The 15264-nt window shown below is 41.4% G+C and overlaps 1 protein-coding gene across 4 annotated transcripts in view; it reads left to right on the forward strand.

Moving 5' to 3' along the window:
• The window catches only part of Prkar2b (protein kinase cAMP-dependent type II regulatory subunit beta), a 106397-nt gene that overhangs the window by 60676 nt on the left and 30457 nt on the right, over positions 1–15264 (forward strand). For all 4 annotated transcript variants that reach the window (XM_006989527.4, XM_042260732.2, XM_042260733.2 and 1 more), the window contains exons 3-4: positions 4340–4392; positions 12130–12213. In XM_006989527.4, the coding sequence (XP_006989589.1) occupies positions 4340–4392; positions 12130–12213 (137 nt within the window). The remainder of the gene's footprint in view (positions 1–4339; positions 4393–12129; positions 12214–15264) is intronic.

Consider the following 15264-nt stretch of genomic DNA (forward strand, 5'->3'; position numbering starts at 1 on the left):
CGTTCACAGGAAGGAAAGGTTACAGAGCTTCACCTAGAAGAGATTTTCATGCCTGGTGGAAAGTTGTAGCCAATCTAAATAAAGTGTGGAAACCAAATTAGCCAGATGATCCATAATGTATGCGTGTGCATGTATGTTATCCAGCCTGATATCATTAGACTTTTCTTTGATAAATTCTTAACTTCCCATTTCCTGATCACCAAGCAACTTCTTAATTATGGTTTGGCTGCTTCTGTGGTTTTCTGCAGAGAGAGAACTGACTGGTCATGCTGACTTCATACTTCGTCCAGGAAGTTACTTACTAAATTCACATTTTGGTTTTATGAATCATTAGAGGTCTTTAAATCTGAGCTTGTTCCCAAGAAACCCTGTTTCTGCTGGAATTTCTGAGACAAACTGAAGTCTAGGCATTGTGCTGGCAAGTTTTCCCAAATTGTTTAGGTATAAACAGTGGTTGACAGCAAGGGTTCTGGAGTCAAGACAGACAGTCCTAGGGTCAGATATGGGTCCTGTCACTTACTAGAATGTTTGACCCTGACCTTTCTGTGTCCTGGCGTTTCATCTGTGGAGTAGCTGCCTTCTTGGAGGATTGTGAGATTGAATGGGAAAGAGTACTCTAGGTCAGGGATTCTGAGCCTCAGTACTGTTAGCGTTTGATACCAGATAATGCTGTGTTTGGAGATGGTTAATTGCAGGGGAGGGGGTTACTGTGCCTTGTAGGCTCTTTAATTAGCATCCCTGACCCAAGTCCACTATATGTCTGTGGCCTCCTCTAGCCCCTCCCACTTGGATGATCTACTAATATGGCTGCACAGACCAAGGCCTGCAGAAAGGAAGATTATGTTGTATTTTATAGTAATGATGATAAAGGTACTAAAGAGGATAGACATTATTATTGCTGCCATCCTGAGACCCTGGGGAAGGCATTTGTGATCCTTATTTTTTATTATTATTACTATTATTATTATTATTATTTTGATCTTTCAGTTTCTATATTTTAGCCAAAATAAACTCTCTATATAGACTCAAGTAAAAATTTTAAAAAACATACCTTTTTAAAAAATGAAAGAAAAGTAGCAAATCTTTAGATTTGCAACTGAGAAAATGGTGTCCAAGCTCATAAAGTGGGTATTCCTGTGATAGTTAATGTTGGAGTTAAGTCATTAAAGTTAAATATTGGGGCAGTTCCTTCCTCAACACACATTACTACATTAAGCATAAACAAACATGCATAATTTGTGAAAATTTGTAATAAACATTAACAAGTAAGTTGATTTAAATTATTTTGAGCAGTCTAAGTGTAAAATGATGTACAAAAACTGGCTATGTCCAGGTGTGGTGGTGCATGTCTTTGATCCCAGCATGTGGGAGGCAGAGGCAGGTGGATCTCTGTGTTTGAGGTCATCCTGGTCTACATAGTGGGTTCTAGGACAGCCATAGAGAGACCTTGTCCTTAAAAAAAGAAAAAGAAAAAGAGAGAAAGAAACTAGCTTTAGTCAAAAAGGAAATAACATTCCCATAAATGACAACAAAGGATATATATATATATATATATATATATATATATATATATATATATATATATTCAAAGGTATTTGGTAGTTGTTTGTATTTAATAGTTTAAATATTTAAATCCTTTTAAATTGGCAAAGATTTTAAGTGTGGGCACCCAGCTCTTTTATTGTATTCTTTGTAGAACAATGGATGGGTGCAGCCTTTTGTAATAAATATGACTTAAGATTTGTCATGCCTTTTTGGCTCCCAGAATAACATTTGGAATAGTCTAAAATGTCTACATGTATTTATGGTAAAGAAGTACAATATTGCAAAAATATTGTAATAAAAAGCCAGTTAAATGCTCAGTATTAGGAATGGAGTTAATTATAGCAAGGCAGCATAATTTGTAGTCCTTAACAATATTTACTGTTTCTGGTGACACAAACATCCTTAGTGTTAAGGGAACAGAAAGCAGATTTTCAGACTGTGTATGCAATGTAAATTCAACTCTGACAAAGACCAGGAGGAAATACTCCCAGTATTAGCAACACTTTCCTGAGAAAGTGGCTTATAAATAATTCATGAAAGTTTCTCATAGCTATATGATTAAATTGATTATTTCATGGCAAACTTAGAATTTTTTTGGTTCATGTTCTCTTAGGTAAATTTTAGGTCATAAACATTCCTTTGCCTTAGAAATACAGTTTTGAAAGGAATAAGCAAAAAGCAATCACTAGTGTCATAAAGTATGGATTTATCTTATAAAAATTTCTATAAATTAAATGTAATCAATTTTAGGGGGTAGGTTTCTGATGTAGTCAGAAGTTTTCCTGTGTCCCACCCCTCCTGCAGCCGCTTGGACCCAAGTAAACACACAGAGGTTTAGTATTATTTATAACTGCTCAGCCATTAGCTCATGCTTATTACTGATTAGCTCTTAAATTAACCTATAATTCTTACCTATATTTAGCCACGTGGCTTGGGACCTTTTCTCAGTTCTGCCTTGTCATCTTGCTTCCTCTGTGTCTGCCTGGTGACTCCTGACTCTGCCTTCCTCTTCCCAGAATTCTCCTCATCTGCTTACCCCGCCTATACTTCCTGCCTGGCTACTAGCCAATCAGCCTTTTATTAAACCAGCATACAAGAGCATTATCCCACAGCAGTTTCTTGCTCTGTAATTAATGGATTTTTTTTTTAAAACCATCATGGTACTCTTTATCATCATTAATTAAAAAAATTTCTTTTTCATTGAGATTATAATATAGTTATACCATTTCCCCTTCCTTTTCTTGCCTCTAAATGTCCCACATTTATATCTCTGCTCTCTTTCAAGTTCATAGCCTCTTTTTTCATTAATCGTCATTAACATGCATGTGTGCATGCACACATACACACATTCCTAAATAATCAAATACAACTTGCTCAGTTTGTATAACGTTACTTGTATGTATATGTTTTGTTAACCACTTGAAAGTGGTTAACCAGTTGGTGTGTTGGGGAAGACTGTTTCTCCCACTCTTGGCAGTCTTTGTTTGTCAGTAGTTCTTTGTGTAGAGTTGAGGGCTCCTGGGCTTTCCCCATCTACGTCAGCATGTCTGCTGGTGCCATTCTTGGTCACCTCATGTTTACATGTTTAGGCAGTTGTGTTGGTAAGACTGTGTGTAGCAGAGTATTATTTTAGGGTGTGTTACTTTTGTTTATGCTGCATTTGTTTAACTCTGTGAAGCTGTGTTACTGTGCCTGTCTAAAACACCTGATGGTCTAACAAAGAACTGAATGGCCAATAGCAAGGCAGGAGAGAGGATAGGTGGGGCTGGCAGGCAGAGAGAATATATGAAGGGAAAAACCTGGGAGGAGGGAACTAGAGATCTAGGAGCCAGAGGAGGAGGAGGATATCAGAGGCCAGCCACCCAGCTACACAGCAAGCCATGGAGTAAGAGTAAGATTTACAGAAGTAAGAGAATGGGAAAAGCCCAGAGTCAAAAGGATAATTTAAGTTAAGTAAAGCAAGCAAACAACAAACCAAAATAAGACTGGGAATTCATAATTAAGAATAAACCTCCATGTATGATTTATTTGGGAGCTGGGTGGCAGGCTCCCCCCAAAAGAGCCCAAAAACAAACAACAATTATGGGTGTAGCTTCTGACATTGCAAGAAGACACAGTCTCACAGCAAACTCCCTAGTCCTCTGGCTTTTACAATCTTTCCACAATGTTCCCTGAGCCTTAGGTGTGGGAGTGTTTTGTAGATGTATCCATTGTGACTGGGCTCCACAACTCTGCATTTGATTGGTTGTGATTATCTGTAATTGTCTCTGTCTGTTGCAAAGTTTCCTCGATGAAGGGTGAAGACTAGTTATACTTATCTATGGGTAAGGACAATGTTTAGAATGTAATTAGGATTTATGCTGGCTTAGTAAGGTGGTGGTTGTAGATCTCCTCCAAGATCCATGACTTCACTATCCCTTTGGCTAAATTTCCGGTACCTGGCATGATTTCCTTCCTGTGGACAGATCTTAAGTACAATTAGAGAGCTTTGGTTACTGCCAAGGTGTGCCTGTCACCACCGCACCCTTGGAGTTATCGTGCCATGCTGGTGGTTGTTGTGGTTCCTAAGTGTCATATCTGGGTAGGACTGTTGGCTGCTTCTCTCCTTTGGAAGCTTGCATGGCATCTTCTGGTTCCATGAACTCTAGTTCTTGGGGACAAGGCTTTCAAAACAGTACCAGCTCAGGGGCCTCTGGGTCCTGTGTCTGAAGTTCACAGATTATTAATTTTTAAAGATATTTATTGCATGTATTTGATGAACAGATGTTTAAAATGTCCCCTTTTATATTTGCAGTTTGTGCAGAAGCTTATAATCCTGATGAAGAAGAAGATGATGCAGAGTCCAGGGTATGTAATTTACTGAATTAGGTAATGTTTAAATGCATTTATGTAAGAAAAATAACAATGGATACACAGACTTTCAGGACAGACATTGAAATTATTTTTTTTCCTCATCTTATCTTGATAGACTATTTCTACTTCAAATTCTGTAGAATTATTTTTATCTCTCCCTACCCCCCCCCCAAAGTCTCTTTTGAATGAAATGAGACAGGAACATAAGTGCTCACTGAAGTTATGGTGTAGTTCTTCAGTAAAGGTATCCTGATGATGAAAAATGTTTTGAGCTATTTATTTTTCTTATAGCCATAGTTATTTATAAGAAGTGTTTCTACTATGGTGAGATCTAGTGAAGACCTTCTGCTCCTGTCAGTTGGTAACAGAAGGTTCCTCAGAAGCAGACAAACCTCACTAGAATCACACCATGCTTTGCGCAGACTGGTTCTTGGAGGCCCTGATGATTCTGTAGAATTTGCCTTGTACGCTTTTAAGCTGTATCCTTAGCTTACTTCTCCCATTAGTGATCCAGTAAGAAGTAAACTTAATAAGAGATCACTGTGCCTGAACATGAGTTAATGACCTCCCTCCCTCCCTCCCTCCCTCCCTCCCTCCCTCCCTCCCTCCCTCCCTCCCTCTCTCCTTCCCTCCCTCCCTCCCTTTCTTCCTTCCTTCCTTCCTTTCTTTGTATACACTTTAGAAAAATCTCTTGCATCTTCACTCTTAAAAAGAGTTTTTTAAAACCTCTATCTATAGCTCTGAAAAATGCAGAATAGCAGACAGCAGATTCGGAGTTTTTAGGCTGTTAAGCTCCTGAAGTATATTTGTACCCTCGGTGTATACCCATATACATATGCAACCAAGTTCTTCTGTTGCTACTCTAGACCATGCTGTTACTTGCTCTGTGTGTGCTCTACAAAACTACCTTGCCTATCACGTGCTTCATCTGTATATCTGCAGAAACAGTAATGCATGACAGTTGAGGAGTACACACATTCCTTTGTTTGTGGTTAGTTATATGGTAAAATTTAGCAATCAAGATAATGCAGTTTAAGGTCGTTTTAACAATCTAAAACTAAACTGGGTGGTGGTAGTGGTGGATACCTTTAATCCCAGCATTTGGGAGGCAGGAGGATCTCTGTGAGCTCAAGGCCACCCTCGTCTACAAGAGTGAGCTCCAGAACAGCCAGGGATACACAGAGAAACCTTGTCTTGAAAAACTGACAACAACTAAAAAAAAATAAATAAATAAATAAAAATAAAAACTAAAGCTAAGGAACATGGTTTGAAAGCAACATGACTCTACTCAGACCTTGAGAGGGATTTTAGATACCATTGAACCTTCGAGTTAGTTAAGTAAAATGTTTTGGCCAGTTCATTCCCATTCTAGTTAATATTCACTTAGCAACCAATCAAATGGAATTAAACATAAAAAATACCAGTGAGAGCTTATTGGATACATGTTTGGATGTATTACGAATTCCAGAAGGAGTTCAGAAGCCACACGTAGACAGGGGCTGCCTGCCTCTAGGGCAGCGGTTCCCAGCCTGTGGGTAGAGACTACCTTGGGGGTCACATATCAGATATCTTGCATATCAGATATTTACATTATGATTAATAACAGTATCAAAATTACTGTTATGAAGTAGCCATGAAAATAATTTTTTTTTTTTTTTTGGTTTTTTTAGGCAGGGTTTCTCTGTGTAGCTTTGCGCCTTTCCTGGAACTCACTTGGTAGCCCACGCTGGCCTCGAACTCACAGAGATCCGCCTGGCTCTGCCTCCCGAGTGCTGGGATTAAAGGCGTGCGCCACCACCGCCCGGCTCCATGAAAATAATTTTAAGGTAGGGTATTGTGTGGTATTTTGATCATGTTATAACAAATAGAGCTTGCTTGGCGTCAGAGGGCAGAGTTAGCCACTAACTGACCAAATTAACCACAAAGGTTTTGGAAGATTGAGGACAGATCGGACAGGAGGAAAGAAGTAAGGCAGGGTAGAGGGGGGTCTGTCTGTCTGTCTGGAGGAAGGAATGGGGCAGGTAGAGAGGACTGGTGTCTTCTCTGCTTCTCTGATCTTTCAGGCTCTTACCCCATTATCTCACTCCTGAATTTTTATTGATAAAGAATAATTAGAGTTGGTGGTCACCACGACATGAGGAACTGTAGTAAAGGATCTCAGCATTAGGAAGGTTGAGAACCACTGCTTTAGGGTTCTTCAGCGGCAAAGGTGCAGATGTTAAGGGGGGTTAGCGGTGCTCACCAGCCACACTCTCCTTATTGTTGGCTTTCAGTTCAAGATCCGGTTTCCCAGGAGCTTCTAATAAGCCCAGTGCTGGCCAGTTGGGGCAGGACCAGGAAATCAAGACTCAAAGACCAGTTATATAAATAAGGGCAGACATTTTCTATGGAAGGTGGGTGTGCTGGCTAGTTTTATGTCAGTTTGACATAAGCTAGAGTCAGTTTTGGAAGAGTGGACCTCAACTGAGAAAATGCCTCCACTAGATTGATCTTCGGGCAAGCCTGTGGTGTGTTTTCTTGATTGATGACTCATACGGGAAGGTCCAGCTCACTGTATGCAGTGTCATGCCTGGGGGCTGATGGTCCTGGGTTCTATAAGAAAGCAGGCTGCGCAAGCTGTGGGCAGCAAGCCAGTAAGCAGCACCCCTCCATGGCTTCTGCATCAGCTCTTGCCTCCAGGTTTCTACCCTGTTTGAGTTCCTGTCCTGAACTCTCTGGATGATGGACTACAGCTGTAATATAAATAAACCCTTCTCCCAAAGTTGTTTTGGTCAAAGTCTTATGGCAACAGCATCGACTCTAAGACGCACTGGGGTCTGTGGGATGGGGCCTCACTCTAAGACTTGTCCTCTCTAATACTTTAAGTTCCTATGTAATATATTAATAACATAGTAATGATTATGGTAAAATGCTTTAGGATTCTGATTAGATTGAAATGCTTTTCTGTAGCATACTAAAAATTTTCCTTGCCTTTGGCCTTAAAACTATAAGGCAAATTGTACCATAGTTTCTAGGAATGATTATTACAGATGTCAAAATTAGTTAGCTCTAGATAGATATTGAAAAACATCTGTGAGGAAGATACATACTGCATTTTGATAGAGTAACATTTCATAATATTTCTGGAATTCTTTATAATCATGAAATCTGCAAACTCCTAATAGAAATGAGTATTTATCTTCATATGAATTGAAAGAAAATCAGAATACTTAAGACTAATTTTGGAAATTAATCTGGGTTTTAGTTGAAATACCAGTAATAAATGAGAATTTAAGAGTTGTATACATCTAGCATGTGATGAGAGGGAAGCCATGTATTTCCTCATTCTCTTCGACAGACTCACTCTGAAGCACCTCTGCACAGCTGGCCAGCTGCTAGGTAGGCCGCAGTGAAGCGGGCCCCGCCCCCTTCCTCAGAGGCTAGTGGCAGATGCAAACTAGTGAATTAATGAGTAATTACAAAACATGAAGTGTCAAAGTGCAGTGAGACATTGTATAGGAATTGAAGGCTTGTCTGCTTGTCTGAAGTGAGTGGAGGTCTCTCGAGGTAAGACGTGAGACAGTACAAGAGTCTGGACTCCCTGTTGCATCTAACCATGAGCAGCCCCCATCAGTGAAGTTCTGATGGGCGCAGGTGGACTGTCAGCTCAGTGTGGGGTCTGTTAAGGTTTGTAGCTGGAGAATGGAGTGCTCTCATTGGATGGTTGATGGATCTCCTCTATGTTGTCCAGGAGAACGGAGTGGGTAGTGTGCAAGGTTGCCTCTGCAACAGAGTATGAACTATTAGTTTAGCAATTAGAACCGTATTAGTTGCTTTGCTGATTATTTTCCTTGAAAGGCAGTAGAAGTTCAGAGCAGGAGTTGGCAAATGTTTTATGTGGGGATTTTTTTTAACTGAAAATTCACTATTTCTGAACATGAATGTTTTTGTATTTAGGAGTCGGAAGCTCTTTTAAAGCTACTCAGCTATGCTGCTGTGGCTCAGAATCAGCACAGTGAACAGATGAAAGCATGTCTGGGTTCTGAGGACACTTGAATTTCATTGAATTTCCATGTGTCAGAAAGGGTGTGTGTGTGTGTGTGTGTGTGTCTGTGTCTGTGTCTGTGTGTCCGTGTGTCTGTATGTGTCTGTGTGCAGGGGTAAGGGAGAGAGAGACAGAGGGAAACAGAGAGAAGACAAAGGTAAAGCCATTCTTAGCTCAGAGACTATTCTCTACAGATGTGCTTGCAGGTGTGGTTTACTGTTCTGGGGTGTGAATGTGTTCTCATAACCAGCTTGTCAGGGATGAATCCCAGCTCTGCAGCTCATGGACTGTGAGTTGTTGAAGAAGTTAATTGAGTGAATCCACTCTCTCACCTCTAAATGACCACCTATTTCCAGGGGTCTGTTACTAGTTTAAAAAGAATTGATATTTATGGGGCCCTTAAAATACTACCTGACTCTGGGTGATGGTGGCACATGGCTTTAGTCCCAGCACTTGGAAGCAGGGGCAGGTGCATCTCTGTGAGTTCAAGGGCAGCCTGGTCTACAAAGTGAGTATACAGCCAGGGGTATACAGTAAAACCCTGTCTCGAAAAAACAAAAAACAAAACAACAATAACAAAATACTACCTGCCATACGTCAAATGCCACATAAATGCTTGTTTAACAAGATTTTTATCCTGAAATGAGAAATTTTAATAAAAATTAAGAGAGCCTATGGGCTAGCAAAAGCTCACACTTTGGGTACATTGTTAAAGCTGAAGAGTTCCAGAGACAAACCTAGTATGTAGAATGATGTCAGGCCTGATGGAAAGATGAGGCTGAGGAAGCAGGCAGCATCTTCTGAGCCATGAGAACATCAGGGGAACATTTGAGGGCTCCCAAAGCACAGAATGTAATACACCGAGGGTCTTCGGAAAGAACTGTGTCAGGGAGGGGTGGGTGATGGGCAGCTGCAGCCCTGGGGTGGGCCTGGAAAACACACTTTAGAAATGTTAATGGGTTAGAGCTAGGGGACCAGGAGAAAAAAATCAAAGGGCGCTTCCCTGTTGAGACCTCACAGGAAGAGAAAATGTGGGGAGAAAGGCGAAAGACTTGAATTGACAGAGGGTGAAGCATCACAGAGTGGAGAACAGACTGTAGGTGGCACCCCCCCACACACACACACACACCCGGCTGGCAACCCCCAACCCCCCATGGCTGGCTGGCATTTATACACACACACCCATGTGGCTGGTGGCTGCCTGGCAGGCACACCCTTGCTGTTGATCCTCAGTCCCCACCCCACCCCCTGTCCCTTGTGGCTGCCCCACAGGCACACCTTACTGTTGCTTTCAGAGTGAGAAGTAGCACTCAGCTTCATCTCTTGTATTTCAAGTAGGAAGTGAGGAACTCTGGTTAGTGTGATCTGAGGTTTGAAGGTTTCTGTGTAGCACTGGTTAGTAGCATTGTGTTCACCTGTCATCTTAGGGTCTAGGTTCAGATGAGCATGGGTCAGATAGTCAATAGGTTCACATACTTTACCCCTTACATAGTGACTTCTCATATCAAGAGAAAAAAAGCGTGGCAGAAATAATAAAAGGGAATAAGGTTTGTTTTGGATCCAGTTTCTGGGCTGTTTTAGTCCATCATGTGGGTGAGAGGTGGCTGTGACAGTGACAGGAATGTCACAGGGCACCAGCCAGGAAGAGAATGCTGGTCTGGAACTACAAGGAGTTATAAGATACCTGCACATACCTATCTGCTTATGCTAGCCAGGCTTCACCTGCCAAAGACTCCACAGCCTTCAAACACGGGATTCAGTCTGTGAGGACGTTTAGTCCCAAGTCACACACTTTTATTGAAAAACTGCTGAGACTTGTTCACTAGCTGATAGTCTTTCGTGTTATCTGTAAATCATGGAAGGCATGGTACCCATCAAGGCGATCTCCTTATACTATAACTGCCAACTCTTTCAGGCTTATATTTCATTGATTTGTTAACTGTCTCTTCGGTTGAGTTAAATGTCCCTGTGTATTGTTGGTTGTTTTTTACTCCTTTGAAGGACTCACCACCCAGCTCCCAAATAAATCACACATGGAGGCTTTTTCTTACTTATAAACGCCCGGCCTTAGCTTGGCTTGTTTCTTGCCAGCTTTCCTTAACTTTAAATTATTCCATCTACCTTTTGTCTCTGGGCATTTCCTTTTCTATTCCTGTATACCTTTCTTTGTTTCTTACTCTGTGGCTTGCTGTGTTGCTGGGTGGCTGGCCCCTGGAGTCTTCCTCCTTCTCTGCCTACTTCTTCAGCTACTTCATACCAGATTTCTCCTTCTATCTATTCTCTCTGCCTGCCAGCCCACCTACCTTTTCTCCTGCCTTGCTATTGGCCATTCAGCTCTTTATTAGACCATCAGATGTTTTAGACAGGCACTGTAACACAGCTTTACAGAGTTAAACAAATGCAACATAAACAAAAGTAACACACCTTAAAATAATATTCTACAACACCTGTGGGTGCTGATGTTTCTGTGGGCACAGATTTACTGCTGTCTGATTCTGGCTACTTTAATGAGAGAGGTGAGACATTCACTTATCAGATCCTATAGTCCTTTTTTTGTTGTTGTTGTTTTGTTTGTTTGTTTGTTTGTTTTGGTTTTTTGAGACAGTTTCTCTAGCCCTGGTTGCCCTGGAAGTCACTCTGTAGACCAGGCTGGCCTTGAACTCAGAGATTCACCTGCCTCTGCCTCCCAAGTACTGAGTTTAAAGACATGCACCACCACTGCCCGGCTATAGTCATTCTTTGAATGAACATTGGAATAGGATAAAGTCGTGTGTTGGTCTCCAGGAATCTACTCCATGGCTGCTTTAAGAAGTGTCTTTTACCACTTTTTTTTTTTTTTATTTATAAACTACCAATGTTCACAATAAAAAGAGTCTTTTGGTGTTAGGGATATAGCTTGGTGGTGGAGCATTTACTAGCATGAGCAAGGCTTTGAGTTCAATCCCCATGTCTTAAGAAAGAAACTAGCCTCGCTGGTCTGAGTCTGAGGTTAGTCAAAAGGGCCTCAGAAGTTAGCAGGCTCCTCTCAGAGGACCTTCTGACTGCTGTGTTGTCCTGGAGCAAATGTTCAGTGAGAATATGGAACACCAGCTTCTCTTAACTTAATCTTAAAATGAACGCATCAGTATTTCCTGGGCCCATTTCCTCTGAACGCACATTCTCTGGGGGCAGTACATGGTTGCTTGTCCCCTTTGTAAATTCCTTGCCGGCTATTGGGGCAGTTACCTGCAATTTTCCTAGAATCTTACTGAATTTTGATGCAGTATACACTGAAGAACTTCCTTGCTTCTGCAGACATTATCAAGTTTTAAAGGAAAGTCCTGTATCCAGAAGAGTTTGAGTCATAGCAGCGGAATGAAGGCAGGGGCTAACTATCCAGTGTAACAATAACACTTTGTCCTTTTGTACATGTCCACAGAGCCTGGGATGTTTGTTGTCTTTCTTGATGCTCATGCATCTTCTCATAATGTGCTTGCTGATCTTGGGGAGAGCTCTCTTTCCAAGAGCTTCTGAGCACAATGTTGGTGTGTTCTGTAGACCAAGGGACTGCTTATGGGCTAACACTTGTTAGCCACCCAGAGTGAATGTCATGCCAGCTGAGTGAACTTGAGTGTTAACCATTATTCTCTTTAGCACTCCTTTTTTTGTTTGGATTTTACCTGGTATTAACTGTTGTATTTGTTTTCTTGATTTTGGTGTCTTTTCAGATAATACATCCAAAAACTGATGATCAGAGAAGCAGATTGCAAGAGGCTTGCAAAGATATCCTGCTGTTTAAGAACCTGGATCCAGTAAGATAAATCATAGTAATAGAAGTGGGTTACGACCTGGGCAAGGACCTGCATTTCTTCCTTTCTAAGCTCAGATCACTCTGGGATCATGTGGAGGCAGATGGTTGCATGCACTTTCTGGTCTTGGATCTATGGATACTGGATATTCTGTGTTAGAGCTCCAAGGGAAGATAATGTCATATTCTTAGACCCAGCCCTGGGGTGGTGCAGGGGAGGAGAGGCTAGACCCCTGAATTCTCTGTGTACATCAGAGGCCCCTGGAGGAGGTCTTCCCTGCTGCTCTCAACAGCCAGTAATAGGAATCATATTTGAATGTATTTAAGCTCTGCATTGATCATATTTTAAATGTAGCATATTACTTGGCTTAAGGCAAGTGAATGTTTGCTTCTTTGAAAGAATTTTGACATCTCTAGTCTCCACGGAGGGAGTCTCTAGCGTATCACTTGGTGTGGCAAGTGTTCAGACTTACTCACACTGTTGGCTAAGTGTTCTGCTTTGTCGTCACATGTCATGTTGTTTCTATTTAGTGATTCAGGAAAGAACTTCTGCTTTGTTCCAAACATGAAGGACCAACTTTATTTATTTATTTATTTATTTTTGGTTTTTTGAGACAGGGTTTCTCTGTGTAGCTTTGGCACCTTTCCTGGAGCTCACTTGGTAGCCCACGCTGGCCTTGAACTCACAGAGATCCACCTGGCTCTGCCTCCCGAGTGCTGGGATTAAAGGCGTGCACCACCACCGCCCGGCGAAGGACCAACTTTTATAGCTTACTTCAACCTTAAATTTTTCAAACACCCACCTCTTCTAGTTTTCAGATTGATGTCTGAAAACTGGTTTCTAGATGAGGGTTTTTGTTTTGTTTTGTTTTTGTTTGGACATTTTTTGAAACATTAAGGTACTACATCATACCATTTTATATTAGGTCATGTTTATACCCTGAAATATTAAGGAAAAAAAATGCTCCATGTTTTCTAGGACTTTGGAGCACACAGTAAAAATTTGTATGTCATCCCTGAGTTCAAATTATTATTTTGACATTTTTTTTTTTTTGAGATAGGATTTTTTTCTGTAGCTTTGGCTGTCCTAGGACTCGCTCTGTAGACCAGGCTGGCTTTGAACTCACACAGATTCATCTGCCTCTGTCTCGGATTAAAGGCATAATATACCTCCACTGCCTGGCTTCGTCTTTGACATTTCTGAGTAACCAAACAAAGATCTATGTATTGCTTCATTTATTCACTTCTTGAGGGTAGGACACACCTTTTCATTCAGTTCTTTAAGTAGTGCAGGCCCCATTGTTTTCTGTTTTTGGAGACATGCATCTATGTCTCTAAAAGAAAGGATGGTCTGAAACCAGAATATTCTGAATTACTAGTTCTTATTTTTCTAGTTATGCATACTTGGCAGTAATATTTTGAATAGATTTGGTAATTTTAATAGAGTAGTGGTGTTTAAAGACTGAGTCGTGGGCGGGGGTGGGGCAGGGGCAGGAGCTCAGTGAATAAAGTGCCTACTGTGCAAGCATGAGGACCTCAGTTCAGATCCCAAGTAAGAAACCAGATGTGGCACATGTGCCTGTAACCCAGCACTGGAGGGAAGGAGGTGATGTGTGGAGACGGGTAGATTTCAGAGGCTTGCTGACAAGCTTGTCTAGCCAAATGATTCACTGCAGATTCAGTGAGAGACTGTGTCTCAAAAAATAAGATGGAGAGTGAGAGAAAGACACCAACATTGACCTTTTGGCTTCCACATGAACATTGGCATGGGCAAGTGCATCCCCACAAACACACACACACACACACACACACACACACACACACACACACACACACACACACAAAATAAATAAGGCTCAGGCTGATCTTATTGAAACTTACTGTGATCTTTGATTGCTTTGAGAAAGGTGTGTCTTTTTCCAGATGTGTAGCCACTCCATGCTCATGCTAACAACCTGAATTAAACTCAGTAGGTCACATAAAAGAAGAAGAAAAAATAGGAGGGGACTTGTTGGATATAAAGTGTTCAGAGGGAGGGAGGTAAGGGAAGGTGATTGGGGGGTGGAATTGGCCAACATTCATTATACATTTTTACATGTATCAAATCGTCAAAGAATAAAAAACACTTAATCCATTTGAAAGTTAGCAGGAACAAACAAGTGTAGCTAAAAAACGCTACAGCGACTCTTACTGCAGTTCTGCTCTTCTGGTGTGGATTCATGTGTTCAGAGTTAGTCTGCCTACACACTCAGTTCATCAACTCCATGTCTGCTGAATGCAATACTGAGCCATTTATATTTAGGAGTGGGTTTGTATTAAGTATCCTCTAGTTTTTATTAGGTCTTTACATGGGAAAATTTCAGAAGCCATTGTGAACAGTGCCTTTCAAGTTTTTAATACAACTGTGTAGCATTAAGAGGTGTTGGTAAATGTGGGGAACCTGATCCAGTAGGTCTGAGTGGAGCCCAAGAGTCTGCACTCCTCACAGGTACCCTCCCCTCCCCTCCCCTCCCCTCCCCTCCCCTCCCCTCCCCTCCCCTCCCCTCCCCTCCCCCCTTTCCCTTCTTTTTCTTTTTCATTTTGCCTGGTGCATGCTGGGCAGGTGCTCTGACACTGCTCACATACTCAGCCCACCTTTTACTTTCATTTTGAGACAGTGTCTCATGTACCAAGTTACCCAGACTGAGTTTTACCTCATTCTGTAGCCTAAGCAGGCCTTGAACTTGTAATTGATCCTCCAGACTGTTTCCCAAGTAGCTGAGATGAAAAGCCTGACCTACTAGGCATAGCTAAATGGACTCTTTTATGAAACGATTTAAAAAAGACTTGCACTGTCCTGCTAAAAGTCTTCAATGTGTAATGTAAAAGTCAGTTCATGGGAGAGAAGCAGCACCAAAATCATGAATTAACATTATTATTTACGGAAAGAATACCTTTTACTTTTTATTTAGAAAAAGTCTGTTGTTTTGAGGTAGGCTCTTTCTATATAGCCACATCTGACCTCAAACCCAGGGTCATCCTTCTCAGCCTGCCACCTGCTGGGAGCACAGGCATG

Source organism: Peromyscus maniculatus, chromosome 14 (genome assembly GCF_049852395.1).
Source record: "Peromyscus maniculatus bairdii isolate BWxNUB_F1_BW_parent chromosome 14, HU_Pman_BW_mat_3.1, whole genome shotgun sequence".
In the NCBI taxonomy this organism is placed as follows: Eukaryota; Metazoa; Chordata; class Mammalia; order Rodentia; family Cricetidae; genus Peromyscus; species Peromyscus maniculatus.